The sequence below is a fragment of the Trifolium pratense genome, linkage group LG1 (assembly GCF_020283565.1).
Source record: "Trifolium pratense cultivar HEN17-A07 linkage group LG1, ARS_RC_1.1, whole genome shotgun sequence".
In the NCBI taxonomy this organism is placed as follows: Eukaryota; Viridiplantae; Streptophyta; class Magnoliopsida; order Fabales; family Fabaceae; genus Trifolium; species Trifolium pratense.
In genome coordinates this window covers 33117161-33133548 of record NC_060059.1, presented here as the reverse complement: position 1 = coordinate 33133548, position 16388 = coordinate 33117161, and the positions used below count along the sequence as shown (strand labels likewise).

General features: G+C 35.9%; 1 protein-coding gene across 1 annotated transcript; it reads left to right on the top strand.

Annotated features, from left to right (window-relative positions):
- The first annotated feature begins 8028 nt into the window (after positions 1 to 8028).
- Positions 8029 to 14089, top strand: LOC123921951 (plectin). Its single transcript, XM_045974699.1, has 8 exons — positions 8029 to 8302; positions 8399 to 10575; positions 10698 to 10856; positions 10955 to 11131; positions 11243 to 11446; positions 12365 to 12466; positions 12570 to 13178; positions 13438 to 14089. The coding sequence occupies exons 2-8, from the start codon at positions 8407 to 8409 to the stop codon at positions 13795 to 13797; spliced, it is 3780 nt and encodes a 1259-aa protein (XP_045830655.1). The 5' UTR covers positions 8029 to 8302; positions 8399 to 8406; the 3' UTR covers positions 13798 to 14089.
- Positions 14090 to 16388: the final 2299 nt, after the last annotated feature.

The following is a 16388-nucleotide window of genomic DNA, read 5'->3' as shown; positions in this document are numbered from 1 at the left end:
TAGCCCTAGTATAGTGGGCGCGAACTTGTTGCGCCCATTCGAGATAACTAGGAGAAGAAATAGGAACCCTCCCCTCATTATCATCTAACTCCCTCAAAATAACCATCTATCCAAACCTAATCAGAAAACTAGGGTTCCTACTCAAGACAGACCAAATCGGCGAAAAGGAATAAGGTATAAAAGAAAGAATACCTCAAAGAAATTGACAAAGCTTGGAGAAATAAACTGGAAGCGTCCTAACACGAAGCGTTGAACAAAGGCTTGCTGGAAGATCGAAGAAGGGTATGCGAAAGAGAATACTGATTCGCGAGAAGAAATAAGTAGAGGGAAAGAAGAAACGGAGATACTACTTATAAAGAGGGAAACCTTTTCGATTGGTTGAAGTCCAGAAGTCGAAGTAAGAAGTATCGCGTGCGTCGTCGGATTAAATACGTGTCAAAAAGCGTGTATCCCGAGAGTTAGTTTTGGAAGATTTATCGTCAAATAGTTATTATCCTAAAAGGCGAAGTTGAAGTCGCCTCGAAGCACAACACGCCTCAAGAGTGACCACGCCAAAAGTACGAGCCTCGCCTTTTTAAGGCGTAACAGAAGTTAAAAGGGAAAAACGCCCAAAAGGAAAAGATTCAAGATTAAGGAGAAAGCAAAACGTAGGAACACCAAATTCAGTCTTAGACCAAAAAAGAGATCTTTATTAATTTCGAAAAATAAAGGTACAATGATATAAAGCAATGTTACAAAGAAAAACTAGTCCTAAAAATCCTATCACTCGGATTCCGAATCCTTCTGCGCAGGCTCAGGAAAAGTCATCTTGGATTCCACGGTGACCCGGGACCCCTCTTCTTCACTGGGCGAAGAAGCACGAAGCTCAGGAGGAATATAGGTCTCCAGAAACGAAACGTAATCCTCATCACCACTACCAGAATCGGAGGTATCTGAGGAAAGAACGATAACCTCCACCTTTTTGACCTCTTTAGACCTTCGGGAGCGAGTGGAGTTAGAGGTAGATTCCTCTACCCTTTTCTTCCTTCGCTGAGGTTGAGACTTCCCAGCAGCAGGTATCTTGGCATCGTGATGATTCAAAACAAATTGATATAAATTTGAGTTTATCAGGTGATATTTATAGTCAATGTTTAAACTTAACATCGTGATTAACGGTAGTAATAAATGCTTGGACGGTTGTAACCACCAAGTTTTGACTGTCTCGAGAAATGCCACTTTTATGTTTCCAAAAAGTCAAAATTTGACCCATTTTAGTTATTGAAGACCCCAAAGGGAGGCGGTATTAAAAGGAACAAAAGAGCAACACATAAGGAAAGGAAATTGCTTAATATTCAAAATTCTTGCAAGGGAAATACAACGGAAGCAAAGGAACAGGATGAAAATAACGAAGGTTCAAAAATACGGAAACAAATTACAAACAAAAAGAAAAAAGACATAAAAGGCCCAGCAAGCAAAGACTTCATGGCATGGTAGAACTCCCCAATTCACCAGCATCGGCGACGGCGATACGATGCATTTCCTCCAATGCCCGTTTCACCCTCTTCGCCTTCACCATGTTTTCTTCAATGGGCTTCAGATCCTCTCTCAGCTCGCTCTGCTTGTCCAAAAGATCCACCAAAGAGTGGCGCCTGGAAATCAACTTAGCAACATCATCCCTAATCTCGCCTTGAAGAGCCCTCTTCCTCTTCACAAGCGGCTTCATCTCCTTGTTCAGCAGCGCCAAACGATCGTCCACTCTCCGCTCCTCGTTAAAGCATATTCCTAAGATTTCCTCCTGCACACCCATGGTCTCTTTCGTGATCTCTATCTGGCTGTCGACAGCTTCGGTAACTTCGGCATGGCACTCCTTCACATTTTCCACAGCAATCACAAAGGACGCACTATCCTTCAGTTCCTTCTCCAAACGTAGCACACTATCAAGAAAGCGTTTCTCCTCCTTGGTTAGCCTCCAGCAATAATCGTTCAGCTCTTTGACGAACTCTGAGAACTCGCCAAAATCATCCATCAAGTCCTCCGTGCTTAGGGTCAACATACGCCGGAGCCGCTTAATGACGGGGGAAGCCGGGGATTGACCACATTCGAAAGAAGGATTTTTGGGAGACATAACTCTGAAAGGAAAGCTTAGAATTTTGCAGGTAAGAAGGGATGAACTGATTATTTCATCAAAGTACCACTTTTATAGACGAAGAATCTCATCGTGGCAGCAGCAGGTGGGGAAACGGTTAATGAGAGTTGCTCATGAATGTAAGAACGTGCACCAGAGAGTGGGAGAGAAACGCGGTATATCACGCGCCAAGAATTTTGGAGGGAAATTCGAATTGTACTTAAGCATTTCATTCCTACGGATTTCATGCTTGGGGGGCTGTGTACCGGGCCATGGACCAGGGTGTGACTTGTTAAGGCCCAATACGAAAAAGCCCAATGGGAGCATCTAAAGGAGAAGTGTGAAAACAACCATGAAAAACACATGATAAGCGTGATCCACCATGACTTGGAAAAGAAGGAAGAAGCTTGGAGAAGAAGGAAGAAGCTTGGAGAAGAAGGAAAGTAACCGCCCACTACCCATGAATTCCTCTCCAAGCAAGGCGGTTATCAAGCAACAAGAGGGAGATGTTTTGCCTATAAATAGGATCTTCTTCAAGAGAACAAGAGAATTTTTCACTGATTCTACATAGACTCACTCTCATCATGAGAAACCACCATATTTTCATTCTTGTAAAGAGATTCAATTTCTTCTCCGACATACTTGTATCAGTTATCAATCTTGAATAATACAAACCCCTATGTTCTGATCGAATTCTGACTGATAAAACTCCCAGGGTTGTTGGGATTGAACTGAGTGTAATCACACCATTTGATCAATAATACAAACCCCTTTGAGTTTTTACCAGAACAAGTCATATTCGCAGGCTTATATAATTTGTCATTTTATGCTATTAACATGGATGTTGTGAGTTTGTTCGCAGATTCATCCATTTTGTTTTTAGCGAATTTGAATATGTATTGCATCGATGTACTCTTTAAAATTGAATGAATATCGTTTATTTTTAGTAAAAAAAAATCCTTATTGATATCTTAAGTTCAATTTATTACTTTATTTAAAAAAAAAATCAATTTACTCCAAATATTTTTATCAGTATTTTAATGGCTAGAAATTTCACTCTTAAGGATAAATATGAATGGAGTATATATATATATATATATATATATATATATATATATATATATATATATATATATTATAAATCAGTTTTTAATTTTTTTATCATAGGAAGAAGGGATCAAACAAACTAAAATAAGAGTCTCTATACCCATGCCACTTGCATCATCTAGGACACTTGGGAACAAATCAGGAGTACAAGTATCCCAAAGTTGTAGCAATGAATTTCTTATCAAGTGATCAACACTCATAGTTTCTTCCTTTAAAATATGTTTGAGCCAACAAGCAACTATAAAAGTAATGTCATTTGCAACCAATTAGAGCAATAATAACTGGTGAAAAGGATATTTGTTGTCACTTAAACAGAGGTTATCCCAATTAATGGTTGCATAGACAGAATGATATGAAGGTGTGCATTTAACCATTGAAATCCTAAATTGGTTGAATACATTGCATTCGCAACTGCTTCTCAAATCTTTTAAAAATGTTTTAAGAACTTATTCCATAAATATTTAGAAATTTTAAATAAAAAATATAAATATGAAAATTTAAGCGTTAATAACTTAAAAATTCATATTTAATTCATTCTTCGTTAAAAAATTTAAAATTTTGTAAGAAATTTTAGTGTCTAATATATGTCCTTATGGTGGACAATATTTGGTGCACAAATATTAGTATGCTTAAAAGGAAAACCTCTATTTTTTTTTCCGTCAAACAAAAAGGAAAACCTCTATTTATTTTTTCTTCATGCATCTCTTTCAATCTAATGAATTCTTGTAACGCTCAAAGTTTGTAGCTACACAATATTTGTTTTGGAATTAATATACAAGATCAGTTTCGCATGACCATTTATATGGAGGACGTAAAAACTGCTAAATTTTCTATGGATGGATTCCTACAATCCTAGATCTTGACAATTTTGAATTGATCTTCTTCAAAACTTATTGGATGTGTTCATTGGCCCTTTTCATATCTTCTTTATTACTAATAGAGGTACTTCAGATAATGTTCTAATGCTCAAGAGATTGAAGTAATATGGAAGTGCTTTTGATAATTAAAGATCAATCAATCAATCAATCAATACAATAAAACTAAAACTAAGACAATAAAGATGTTAAAAAAGAACTAAGACAAAAAAACATTAAACCCTAATCAACCAAATTAAGCAAAATAAAATAATTGAACAAAGAATTAGATCATAAGCACTACAATACACCGATGTCGCAAGCCATTTTTAAACCTTATAGCACTCACCACAACTCTGCTACATAAGCACTACACTTATCCAAATATTTGGAGAAACCGAATATATTATTCAGGCAAAATTATACTACAGGTCCTTTATCTTATTTTTTTGTAACACTTTGGTCTTTTATCTTTTTTTTTGTAACACTTTGGTCCTTTATCTTTTTTTTTGTAACACTTTGGTCATTTTTTTGTAACAGTTTGGTCCTTTATCTATTTTTATTTGTAACACTTTGGTTCTTTATTTTTTATAAATAAATAAGATAAGGACCAAAGTGTTACAAAAAAAAGATAAAGAACCAAATTGTTACAAAAAAAAAATAAAGGACCAAAGTGTTACAAAAAGATAAGATAAAGAATCTGTACTGTAATTTTGCCTATTATTCATGATCTTCTATAACCCTTCTATAATTAAACCACCACATTCTAATTACAAACTACCTCTTATCGCACTCTATTCAATAAGTGGTCAAGCTGAGATTTTTTACACTATCAAATTGAGTTCTGTCAAAAAATTAAAAAAACATCAAGTTGAGTTTTTTCGTTGCATTAATACTCTGTTTTTCAGGGGAAGAAAAATTGATAATTCAGATTCGGTTGTGAAGTAAAATTTGATAGAAAATTGTTCTTACCAAAACTCGAATTTAAATTTTTCCCGAACTATTCATTCTAAAAAAACTCATTAACCATTTGAATCAAATTAATTACTTTGTTTAAATTGAGTTTTTTAAAAAAAGTAATTCAAACCAAAGCATGATAAACATGATATTTTTATTCGTAAATCGAATTATTTTTTGTTTAAACTATTTGAAAAAAAATCTACATAGATTGGATCAACACGGAGTATCTCATAATACTTATAAAAGTTAGGACAAAACTTATATGTATTTTCTTAAATGTAGTTTTTCCTGTTCCTCTCACAAAAAGATAATTATTTATATTTTTTAATTAAAAAAAGAAAAAGAAAATTGTTTTTAAATAAAAATAACTTCCCCATGTATCTAGCACAGTAAAAACAGTATATATGGAACTGTACATAAGTTTGGTCCTAAAAGTTATTTATAATCAATGAAATTTTTTTTCTTCCATTGTAAAGCATATAATCAACTACGTAAGCAATAGTGATTTAAATTCGAAATCAACAAAAATATAATTTTAGATAAAAAAGATGGTATTGTAAATTTTAGATAAAAAACACAATCGTATAGATTGTTGATATATTCACTAGATGTGGGAATAGGCTAGGCCGAGCTAGGCTTTGCCAAGCCTGAGCCTGGCCTGTCAAAAAATCGAAGGTCTGAGCCTAGAGCTGTCAAAATGGGTCGGGCTATTGGGCCGGCCTATTAGGCCTATCGGGCCAAACCTTATCGGGCCAGACTTTAGCGGGCCGGGCCTTATCGGGCCAGACCTTATCGGGCCAGGCTTTTTCATGGGCCGTCATGGGCCGGCCCACGGGCTTCTGGGCCGGCCCCTTAAAAAATTTAAAAAATATTTTAAAAAATTCTATAATTTTTTTATGGTTATATTTTGATTATATTTTTACGCATAAATTATATATAATCTTTTTTATTAGTTTTGTCGTTTTATTATTTTTTTAAAACAAATTATCGTTTTATTGTTATTATTTGTGTTTTGTTCCTATCTATAATCTGTTTTATTCATATTTCTAAGCATATCATGTTTTTATTGTATTTATCTTATATTCTTTCTATATTTTTTTGTTGTGAAATTACAATGAAGGATATAAAACTTGGAATATAGTTAAAACTACTAAGGATAAATTAGTAACTTTGGTAGTAATTAATTTGATTATATTAGAAGTAGATATAAAATACTGAGATACGAGGTGGAAATCAATACCTATGTATAAAGAGGATACAAAAAAATTTGGTGTGAACTTTTCATAATAACAACAATACCCTTAATTTTTTTTTTGGGCAGCAAAAAACTTTTATTAACAAACTCACCATAACATAAGACGCGTCTTTTTTTTAGCTGTAAAAATCTTTTATTAACAAACTCACCAAAACATAAGGCAAAATAGAAAATGTGGATCACACAAACTGACACTGGCCGCTAATAATAATAATAATAATAATAATAATAATATGACAAAAAACTTTTTGGATTATGATGAGATTATTTGTTAGAGATTTGTTTGTTTGTTTGATGAGGATAAAGAGGATGATATTATTGTTTGGGAGATTATGTGAGAAAATATAGGGATATTTAGATATAAAATAAATTTAGTACTAGAATCTGTTTTTTTTTTCAAAAAAAAAACTGAAAATTAGTGGGCCGGTCCATCGGGCCATATAGGCTTTTACTTATTGGGCCGGGCTAGGCGGGCTGGGCCACGAAGTTAACGGGCCAGGCCGGGCCAGGCCCTTTATATGAACGGGCCCCCTCGGGCCGGGTCGGGCTGGACTGGGCCGACCCCTTTGACAGCTCTATCTGAGCCTGGCCTGTGGCCTATCATAGGCTTAAATTCTAGGCCTGAGCCTGGCCTTTTGAAAGTTTGATGTGGCCTGTTAGTCTGTTTAAAAGCCTATTTCATATGAACATATTTAAATAAATAATTATATTTATTTTGAAATATACTTATGAACTAATAAAATAATGTTCCATTTGATATTTTAGAGAATTTGACTATATATGTCATCATATTTCAATTCTAGTTTATAATAATACATTTATATATGTTAAAAACTAATGTAGATTAATAAACTTAAATTACTTAAAAAGTTAATAGATTTATAATTTAATCAAAGTATAAATTTTAATATATAAATAATAATCGTAATAAAAATATTATTATGTTAACTTAAATAGGCCGGCCTAGTAGGCCTCAAAGGCTTTTTTAATGGCCTGCGGCCTGGCCTTTTTAGCTAAATAGGCTTATAAAAAAGCATTGGCCTGCTCTATTTAAAGAAATAGGCTGGCCTGGCCTGAGCCTATGTAGGCTAGGCCTTAAGGCCATGTAGGCCGGCCTGGCCTGTTCTCACCTCTAATATTCACACACTTTATTTGGAAAAAAACAGAAATATTCGTAGTCAATAAAGATAGGTATGAATATTTTTTTTTTAGATATCTAAAATGTAATTTTGTTATTTTTTTTATGGCTTAATTAGTAAAATGGTCCCTTAAAAACATTTTTGGTTTCAGATTGGTCCCTTAAAGAAAAAAAGGTCCAAATAGGTCCTTAAAGAAAAAAAGTCCGAATAGGTCCCTTAAAGACATCTCCGTTAATCAATTTGGTCCCTAAAAAGAGGTCTAAATATGACCAAACTGATTAATGGAGATGTCTTTAAGGGACCTATTCGGACTTTTTTTTCTTTAAGGGACCTATTTGGACCTTTTTTTCTTTAAGGGACCAATATAAAACCAAAAATATCTTTAAGGGACTATTTTACTAATTAAGCCTTTTTTTATTAAGGTTAATCTAAAAAATAAATTTGTTATTATAGATCTACAATCTACATCGATTATCATTCAATCATTTTAAAGTGAAAATTCTGTTATGTTATGTTATCATCCAATTCAACAGATAAATTTAAAAATATGTAGAAATTTGTTATGTTATCATCCAAAAAGATAAATTAAAATTCTGTTATTATTTAAAAAAAGATGAAGATAAATTCAAATTTAAAAAACAGAAAAAAATGTGATATATATATAAATAAAGAATTTATATAAACAAAGTCACTGGTAGTAGTAAACATTACCTTTCACTCCTTCTTTATTTGCTTCTTCTCTTCTCTGTCGGCTATTTATCTGCATCTACATCTCTTTCTGTGTTCCCACCCAACTTCCTTATTCCCCGTTCTTTTCCATTCCCTTCTCTCTCATTCTCTCTGATCTAACACTTTCAATCGCTTCATCTCACTCTTCATCTCCGTAAGCAATTCAATTCTCTTACCTCTCATCCGTTCCTTTCAATTCACGATTTCAATTTCAATAACGCGTTTTCGATTTCGATTTTGAGTTTTTCAGGAAGCGCAATGACGGCGGAGGAGGTGTTGAACGTCTTACACAGCAAAGAGATTTCTGATAACGGCGGTGGTGTAGAAGATCATCATAAGATCGTAACGGAGCATTGTAATGGTAAGGAAATTTCTGTTAACGGCAATGTCGGTGGTGAGGTTGTTTCTGATATCGTTGATTCAGATCCGATCGTTACCGTTGACGTTAACAGTAACGGTAATGGTGTTGTAGTTTTAGAGGATCATAAGGTGGAAGGTGAATCTGAAGTTACTGTTATTTCTAATTCTAATGGTTCTGTTGATAAAACGACAATTGTTGATGTCGTTGAACGGGAAGGAGAGATTTATCAAAACGGTTCGGGATCTGATGTGAATCACGTTCACGTTACTGATAATACTGTTGTTGAGGTTCAAAACGGTGCGTTGGATAAAGAATCGAGTGAATGCGCTGTAGAGAGTTCTGAGGACGAGATTCGTGATGAAGTTAGTGATTCTGTTGTGGAGGAAGGAGTGAAGGTTCAGGATCGTGAATTGGAGAGTTTTGAAAACGGTGTCGTTGAGGAGAATGAGATTTGTGATGTTGTTGCTGACGTGGACAAGAGTGATCGCGAATTGGAAGGAGGAGTTGTTGAAAACGGTGCGGTGGATACGGGTGGAGGAGATGTAGAAGAGATAGAGGTTCTGGTTCCTGTTGTTGTTGAGGAGGTTGCTGCTGCTTCTACTGAAGCAGTGGAGGCTGGTGATTCTGATGTGGTGGGAACGGCGGAATCTAAAGATCATGAGAGTGGAGAGAGCGAAAAAGTTGGCGGTGTAGGTGTAGATGCTTCGGGTGAGAAGACCGAAATTTGTGATGTTGAATTGGAAAGTGAAGTTGGTGCTGAAGTGAGTGATTCAGCTGAGAATAAATTGGAAAGTGTAGTTGATGCTGAAGTGAGTGAATCAGCTGAGAAGAACGAAATTGGTGATGTTGAATTGGAAAGTGAAGTTGATGCTGAAGTGAGTGATTCAGCTGAGAAGAAATTGGAAAGTGTAGTTGATACTGAAGTGAGTGAATCAGCTGAGAAGAATGAAATTTGTGATGTTGAATTGGAAACTTCAGTTGATGCTGAAGTCAGTGAATCAGCTGAGACTAATGGAATTCATGATGTTGAATTGGAAACTGTGATTGATGCTGAAGTGAGTGAATCAGCTGAGAAGAATGAAACTCATGATGTGGAATTGGAAAGTGTAGTTGATGCTGAAGTGAGTAATTCAGCTGAGAAGAATGAAATTCCTGTTGATGTTAATGGAGTATGTGATGATACAGATGTGAAGCAATGTGCAGTTGAAGATACTCAAAACGGTTTAGAGAAGGCACCGGTTGAGTCAGTCTCTGATACAATTGTTGAAAATGGTGTGGCAGAGGTTGAGGTGAGTGAATGCACGGAGGGGGAGAATGTGATTCTTGTTGATGTCAGTGAATCAGAGAGGTCTGTTGAGGTATCAGAACCTCAAGTTGTTATTCAAGGAAAAGATTTAGCAGAAAAAATCGAGTCAGGGGTTTTTGATGATGCTGATGAAGGTAAAGATGAAAATGAACCTTCTGTTGATACGAAAACCATTGAAGAGGAGGGCAATGCTGCGCCTTCTGATAATGTTGTCAAGGTTGAAGGTGAATCTATTGACGTGTCTGAGATTAAAACCGATGCAGTGGAGAGTGAAGCTGAACATTCAAAGGAAACAGTGGTGAGTGAAGCTGAGCCTTCAACGGAAACAGTGGCGAGTGAAGCTGAAGCTTCAAACAATGCAATGGAGAGTGAGGCCAGTCTTTCTGTTGATGTTCCAGATTTGAAAACCAATGCTGTGGATAGAGAAGCTGAACTTTCAACTGAAGCCGAACCTCCAGTTGAAGCCGAATCTCCCGTTGAAGCTGAACCTTCAGTTGAAGCTAAAATTTCAGCTGAAGGTGAAGGTAGCAACCCAATAGATGAAGATTTGAAAACACCCCAAGAGGTATCTTCTGCTGATGCTACGGATGCACAGAATCTGGGCACCGAGGTGGTGAAGACGCCATTCTATTGGTTGGTCCGGGTTCCACGATATGATGATGATGAAAATATAAGAGAGCAGATTCAACATGCGGCTCAACAAGTAGAGGAGAAGACTAAAATCCGTGATGAAATTCGATCTGAAAGCCAGGATAAAAGGGTAAGTAATCGGCACATCATATTAGAATATCATTGGTTTGATTGGTAAAATAGAATATATCTCTGTAATATGAAGAACAATATTTAATTTTAGATTATTATTTTAAATGATAATTTGATCAGGCCCTTTGTAAAGAGTATGGCCAAGAATTTAGAGCTGCATTACAAGAAGAGAGAGCTGCTAGGGAGTTACTCAAAGCCAAACGGCAAGAGATGGATTCAGTTCAATCCATAATGAGTAGATTAAACAATGCAATTTCTGTAGGTGATATAGATGCCAAGGTATGCTTTCAGTTTTTCTTCTGGAGATATTTATTAGGCTTTGATTCTTACATCTGTTTTGTTGTGTTAACTCTTCTAGATTTATAATTCATTTTCAGATTAGAAACATGGAACACATGATCCAGCATGAAACTCTGCCTCTAAAAGAAGAAAAGCAATTGATACGCCAAATCAAACAATTGAAGCAGACGCGTGGCGAACTGTCTACTATTATAGCAAAACAGGATCAATCACAATCTCTAGACGACAAAGAAAGCATTGAAGAGCAAACTAAGGTACTAGAGTTGGGTTGCTTTTTATTTTATTTCCTTAATTAACAGAATTAACTACCGGTATCTTTTGGATCAACTAGCTGATTCCATTGTCTTTGACTTAAATATTTTCAGCGATTACAGCTTTTGAGGAAGGAATTGGATGTGCTTAGAAATAATGTTCTGAAGGCAGAAACAATAACTAAAGCAGCAAAGAAGAAATCTGACGAAGAAAGTAATCAACTGAGCAAGCTTATGGCTCAGTATAAGGCTGCTGATGACACTCGTCAAGAGGCATTTGTCAAGTTACAGATTTTGAGAAGGCAATTGCACGAGAAGGTTTGATCTTTCTTTCCTAATCTACTTCATTCCTTTTCTTTGCACACTTTTTCCTTTAGGGAAAATATTGTAGAAAGGTCTCTGTTTTGTTGATCAGAACAGTACAAAATTTACTCTTTGGTTGTTTTGGCTTTGATATTGAGACTTGAAAACTGCTTATTCACAACGTGAAACGTAGGAAGATTTAGGGATCATTGTGTAAGAATTCCAATACTAGCTTATAAGTTATAGCTATCTATCTGCTCTGTAAAAATACGAAGGAAATAAATCCATGAATTAATAATCGATCATTGCCAAGACGGGTTGGTTCAGTTGTTAAGGAGTTGGCTCATACTTCGTCAGAGTGAGTTCAACTCCCGCTGCCAATGTAAGGACCTCGTTGGTGGGTCGTCTGTAGGTATCTCTGTTAGCGCTCTTTGAGCCTTGAGGCCTGCCCTGATCCTAGTGAGCCCTGGGACCCAACTCACCTGAAAATAACTAAAAAATAAGTATCTAGTGCAAAAGGAATATGTTCTTTTGTGGTTTGTTTGTGCCATTAAATTGCACAGCAAATACCACACACCTTTGTGGATTAAAGAATTTAATGCTTAGGCTGTGTTGGCACAATGAATACCTCATTTTCCGGATTACCGTATTTATCTAGGCTACACTGAATAGTTTCTGGAGACTAGTGTTAGTAGAATAGTCGGCATACATATATCACCTCAACCTTTTTTTTTCCTCGTCTATGTTATTAACATATCCTAAGATTTTATCTGCTGAACTCGGTTGTTCTACAGGATGATGTGTTCTTGGTGATCCATCTTTGATTAATTTAATAACGTTTTCTGTTCTTGAAGCAAAATATTTAGACTACTCTATAAAGGTGTACTATGCAATTAGCAAATACTGAGCCTAGTTTTGTTCACCATACTGCAGAGCAAATATTTTTGGGAATACAAAAATGCTTCAGTGAGAGCGCAAGAACTAGGAGCACAGCGGGGGAAGAAAGAGGAGGTGCAAAAATTATGTATTGAACAGGTGATCCTTTTCACAGTTGAAACAAGTAGAGAAATTATCATTCCGTTTCTGCACTGTATTATTATATAAACTTGAATTTGGCACTTACAAATTAGCAATTCAGGCTGAGCGAATACATGAGATGCTAAAGAATGATGAGTTCAGAAGGAGCTATATCCGGTGCAACACCAGGAGTACACTGAGGAGACTGGTAACTTATGATGGCCGAGGGCTTGGTCCTGATGAGGAGCCACCCGTGATTCCTAATGCATTCATTGAAAGATCTCCCAAAAATGATTCTTTGGTCCCACAGTCAACTCCTGAACAACAACAAAAATCAATACCAACAGAATCTGTTACTGTTAATGCAAAGGATGAACCCACTTCCAAGGTTGCGGTGCAAAAACCTGAAATAAGTGAGTCAAGTAAAGCTAAAAAGCCTGCAAAACCTGTTCCAGAGAAGAAGTCAGCGGTTCCAGTTTCTCGTTGGGGGGATGAGTCCGATGAAGATAAGGAACCTAAAGAACCTGTGAGAACAAAGGAGGAAGAGGAGCGGATCTTAAAGGCTGAAAAGGTGAAGAAGGAGGAAGAAGAAGCAAAGCTAAAGGAAATAAAAAGGCTAGAGGAAATTGAGAAAGCTAAGGAGGCACTTCAGAGGAAAAAGCGTAATGCAGAGAAGGCCCAACAAAGGGCTTTATATAAGGCCCAAAAAGAAGCTGAGCAAAAAGAGAAGGTAATAACATTATGACTTAGATTCTTAAAAGCACGAGTTTAATTACACTATTTGCACGTGTATCTTAATCATATACCACTTAATGTCACTTTGTTATACTAATATCTAAATCATTTTCACTAATATCTATATGATTAAACATGATTGAATGACTATTAAATATTTTCATTCGCAAGTTCATAGCTATTTAGTTTCTGGTTTTAAAACTACTTATTTGTAGTTCTTCAGCTATATAATATAAACATGCATATTGGTGCAGGAAAGGGAGAAAAGAGCAAGGAAGAAGGAAAAAAGAAAGACAGTTTCTCCCGATCATGCTGTGGAGAATACAGAACAAGAATCTGCAGCTTTACCTACCGCTGAAATTCTGACAAGAACATTGGATGAATCTGATCAAATTGAGAAACCAGCTGAGGTAACAAAAAGGCCAGTGAAACCATCTCAATTCACAAAGCAAAACAAGGTAAAATCTTTACCCATGGCTATTCGCAACCGAGGGAAGAGACGAATTCAACCATGGATGTGGTGGGCTCTAATTGCAGTTCTGGTTATTGCTGCATTGTTTTATATTGGGAATAACAGCTCCTTGATATCTTCTTTTCAAAGCTTTGGTTTCTGAGGACACTCCGATGTTTAAAAAATTGCTTTGATACTAAGCAATCATTAGGTGTTTGCCAGGGGGATGATACCCTTACATATTTATTACATATATACATATAGAAGCAATTCTTTTGGTGCCTTTACAATTTTTGCTTGCTTCTAGTTTTTGGTCTGTAGTATTTATTATTATTATTTTCTTTAAACTAATATTTGTTACTTTCTGATGTGATGCGATTTTAACTGGTTGATTGCTTCTGCGACCAATTATGGTAATAAATTATTGTGATTGTGGGGTTTTTTTTTATTTTATATATTCACTGTTGTTTATTAGTAGCATATATCAGTATTTATTTTTCTTCTTTCTATCGTGGCCACTTCTCACGATTGACGATAGAAGAAACCAATGCGTATTTACTATTTAGGCTTTCCTTTTTCCTATTGGTTTGGATACTACGAAACGCATAACTCGTAGAGAGCTTCATGAGAATTTTTATATATAAGACAAATCTTACCTAGGGATCATCAGAATAGACCAGGTTGCCAACATGGGTTTTGTTAGATCATCTTATAGAGGGTGAATTTTAGGGTGGGAGACTTTATTAAGTCTTGAAAATTGCTCTTCCGAGTCCTCCTAATTGCTCTCAAGTCCCTCAAAATTTTGAAAATACCCCACGGGACGGTTCCGAAGATACGTTTTGATGGGATCCTATCTTCCGAAACAATTCATTGTGGAATTCTTTTTATTTATTTTTTTAATTATTTTTGCATTTTGGAAGATACCATCCGAAATGGGATGAGATTTTGGAAGATAGAATCTCATTGGATATTTTGACCCAATTCGGAAGTTTTGTTCCGAAATGGGATGAGTTTCAGAAGATAGGATTCGAAATTTATTAGCAAAATGTAAATTTTAGGAATTAAACCATATACTGTGAAGCGAAGTAGACTATATTACAAATCCACTCATAAATTTTTGACAAACATATTATATATATGTTTATTAAGAAGAAATCACGTGATCCTACCATATTTATTCTTATGTTACAAGTACTTTTACTCTTTGGAAATTGGGATATTTTTATTGTGAAATACTATAATCATTTTAAGAAAAGTTTTCCTTCCACCCCAACAATTGTACCTCCAACCCTACAAATAAATTTTTTTCTTTCAATTTTACCCTTTTCATTATTTTACTTAACCCTTATAATCTTTTCCGGTATTATTATTCCCGATTCAAATCAACATCAACCCTAATTATTATTCTCAATTCTAATTTCGATTTTGCTTCTTATTTAGTAAACTTACTAACAACAACAAAGAATCAATCAACCAATCATTTCCATGGCTACAATCTCCCGAGTCGCTTCCACCTCTCCTTCTCTCCACCATGATGCAATTCCACATAACTTCCTGTTCTGGTAAAAAACGAGGGGGTTTGTATTATTGATCAAATGGTGTGATTACACTCAGTTCAATCCCAACAACCCTGGGAGTTTAATAAGTCAGAATTCGATAGAACATAGGGGTTTGTATTATTCAAGATTGATAACTGATACAAGTATGTCGGAGAAGAAATTGAATCTCTTTACAAGAATGAAAATATGGTGGTTTCTCATGATGAGAGTGAGTCTATGTAGAATCAGTGAAAAGTTCTCTTCTCTTCTCTTGAAGAAGATCCTATTTATAGACAAAACATCTCCCTCTTGTTGCTTGATAACCGCCTTGCTTGGAGAGGAATTCATGGGTAGTGGGCGGTTACTTTTACTTCTTCTCCAAGCTTCTTCCTTCTTCTCCAAGCTTCTTCCTTCTTCTCCAAGTTTCTTCCTTCTTCTCCAAGTCATGGTGGATCATGCTTATCATGTGTTTTTCATGGTTGTTTTCATGCTTCTCCTTTAGATGCTCCCATTGGGCTTTTTCGTATTGGGCCTTAACAAATCACACCCTGGTCCATGGCCCGGTACACAGCCCCCCAAGCACGAGGCTTCAAGAAGGCGAAGTGCTTTTGAATGAAGTAACTTGGCAATTATTATGTCTCGGCGTGGTTCTATGTCGCCTATTTGTTGCTGACTCATACTCTTTGTTTGCTTGTCGCCTTGTCCTTCCTTTTGTTGTTTATATTTCTTAGATAATTTGTACGTCCTTCTATGACTTTTGAATATCTTGATGCACGCCATTTGTGGCTTTGAATATTGTTGTCATTGTTTCTTGGCGACTTTGAGCAAGTTGGCAAGTCGCCCTTCCTTCTTTTCCATCGTATTTGTATTTTCGAGCCAGCGTTGTCACCAATCTCGCCTGTTCTTCTTTCGCGGATCGCCTTTCCTTCTTGGAAACGAATTGAAACTTTGTGGCTAGTAACTTTGTTAGTCTATACTTCTGCTTCTTCTACTCAACATGAGTTTCTTATTTTCTTTGACACTCTATATTTGAGGATTGTAAGTATTCTGGCGTAATCTGTCTCGCCACTTGTAGTTGATTTTCGTACTGCCAGGCTTGCACGCCTTATTTTGTAACTATTGTTTCTTTGGAGATTTAGAAAGAATTGGCGCTGCTCGGAGTCGCCCTTCCACTGTACTTTGTGTTTGGTGTTGAAAATAATCTCGCTTTTGAAAT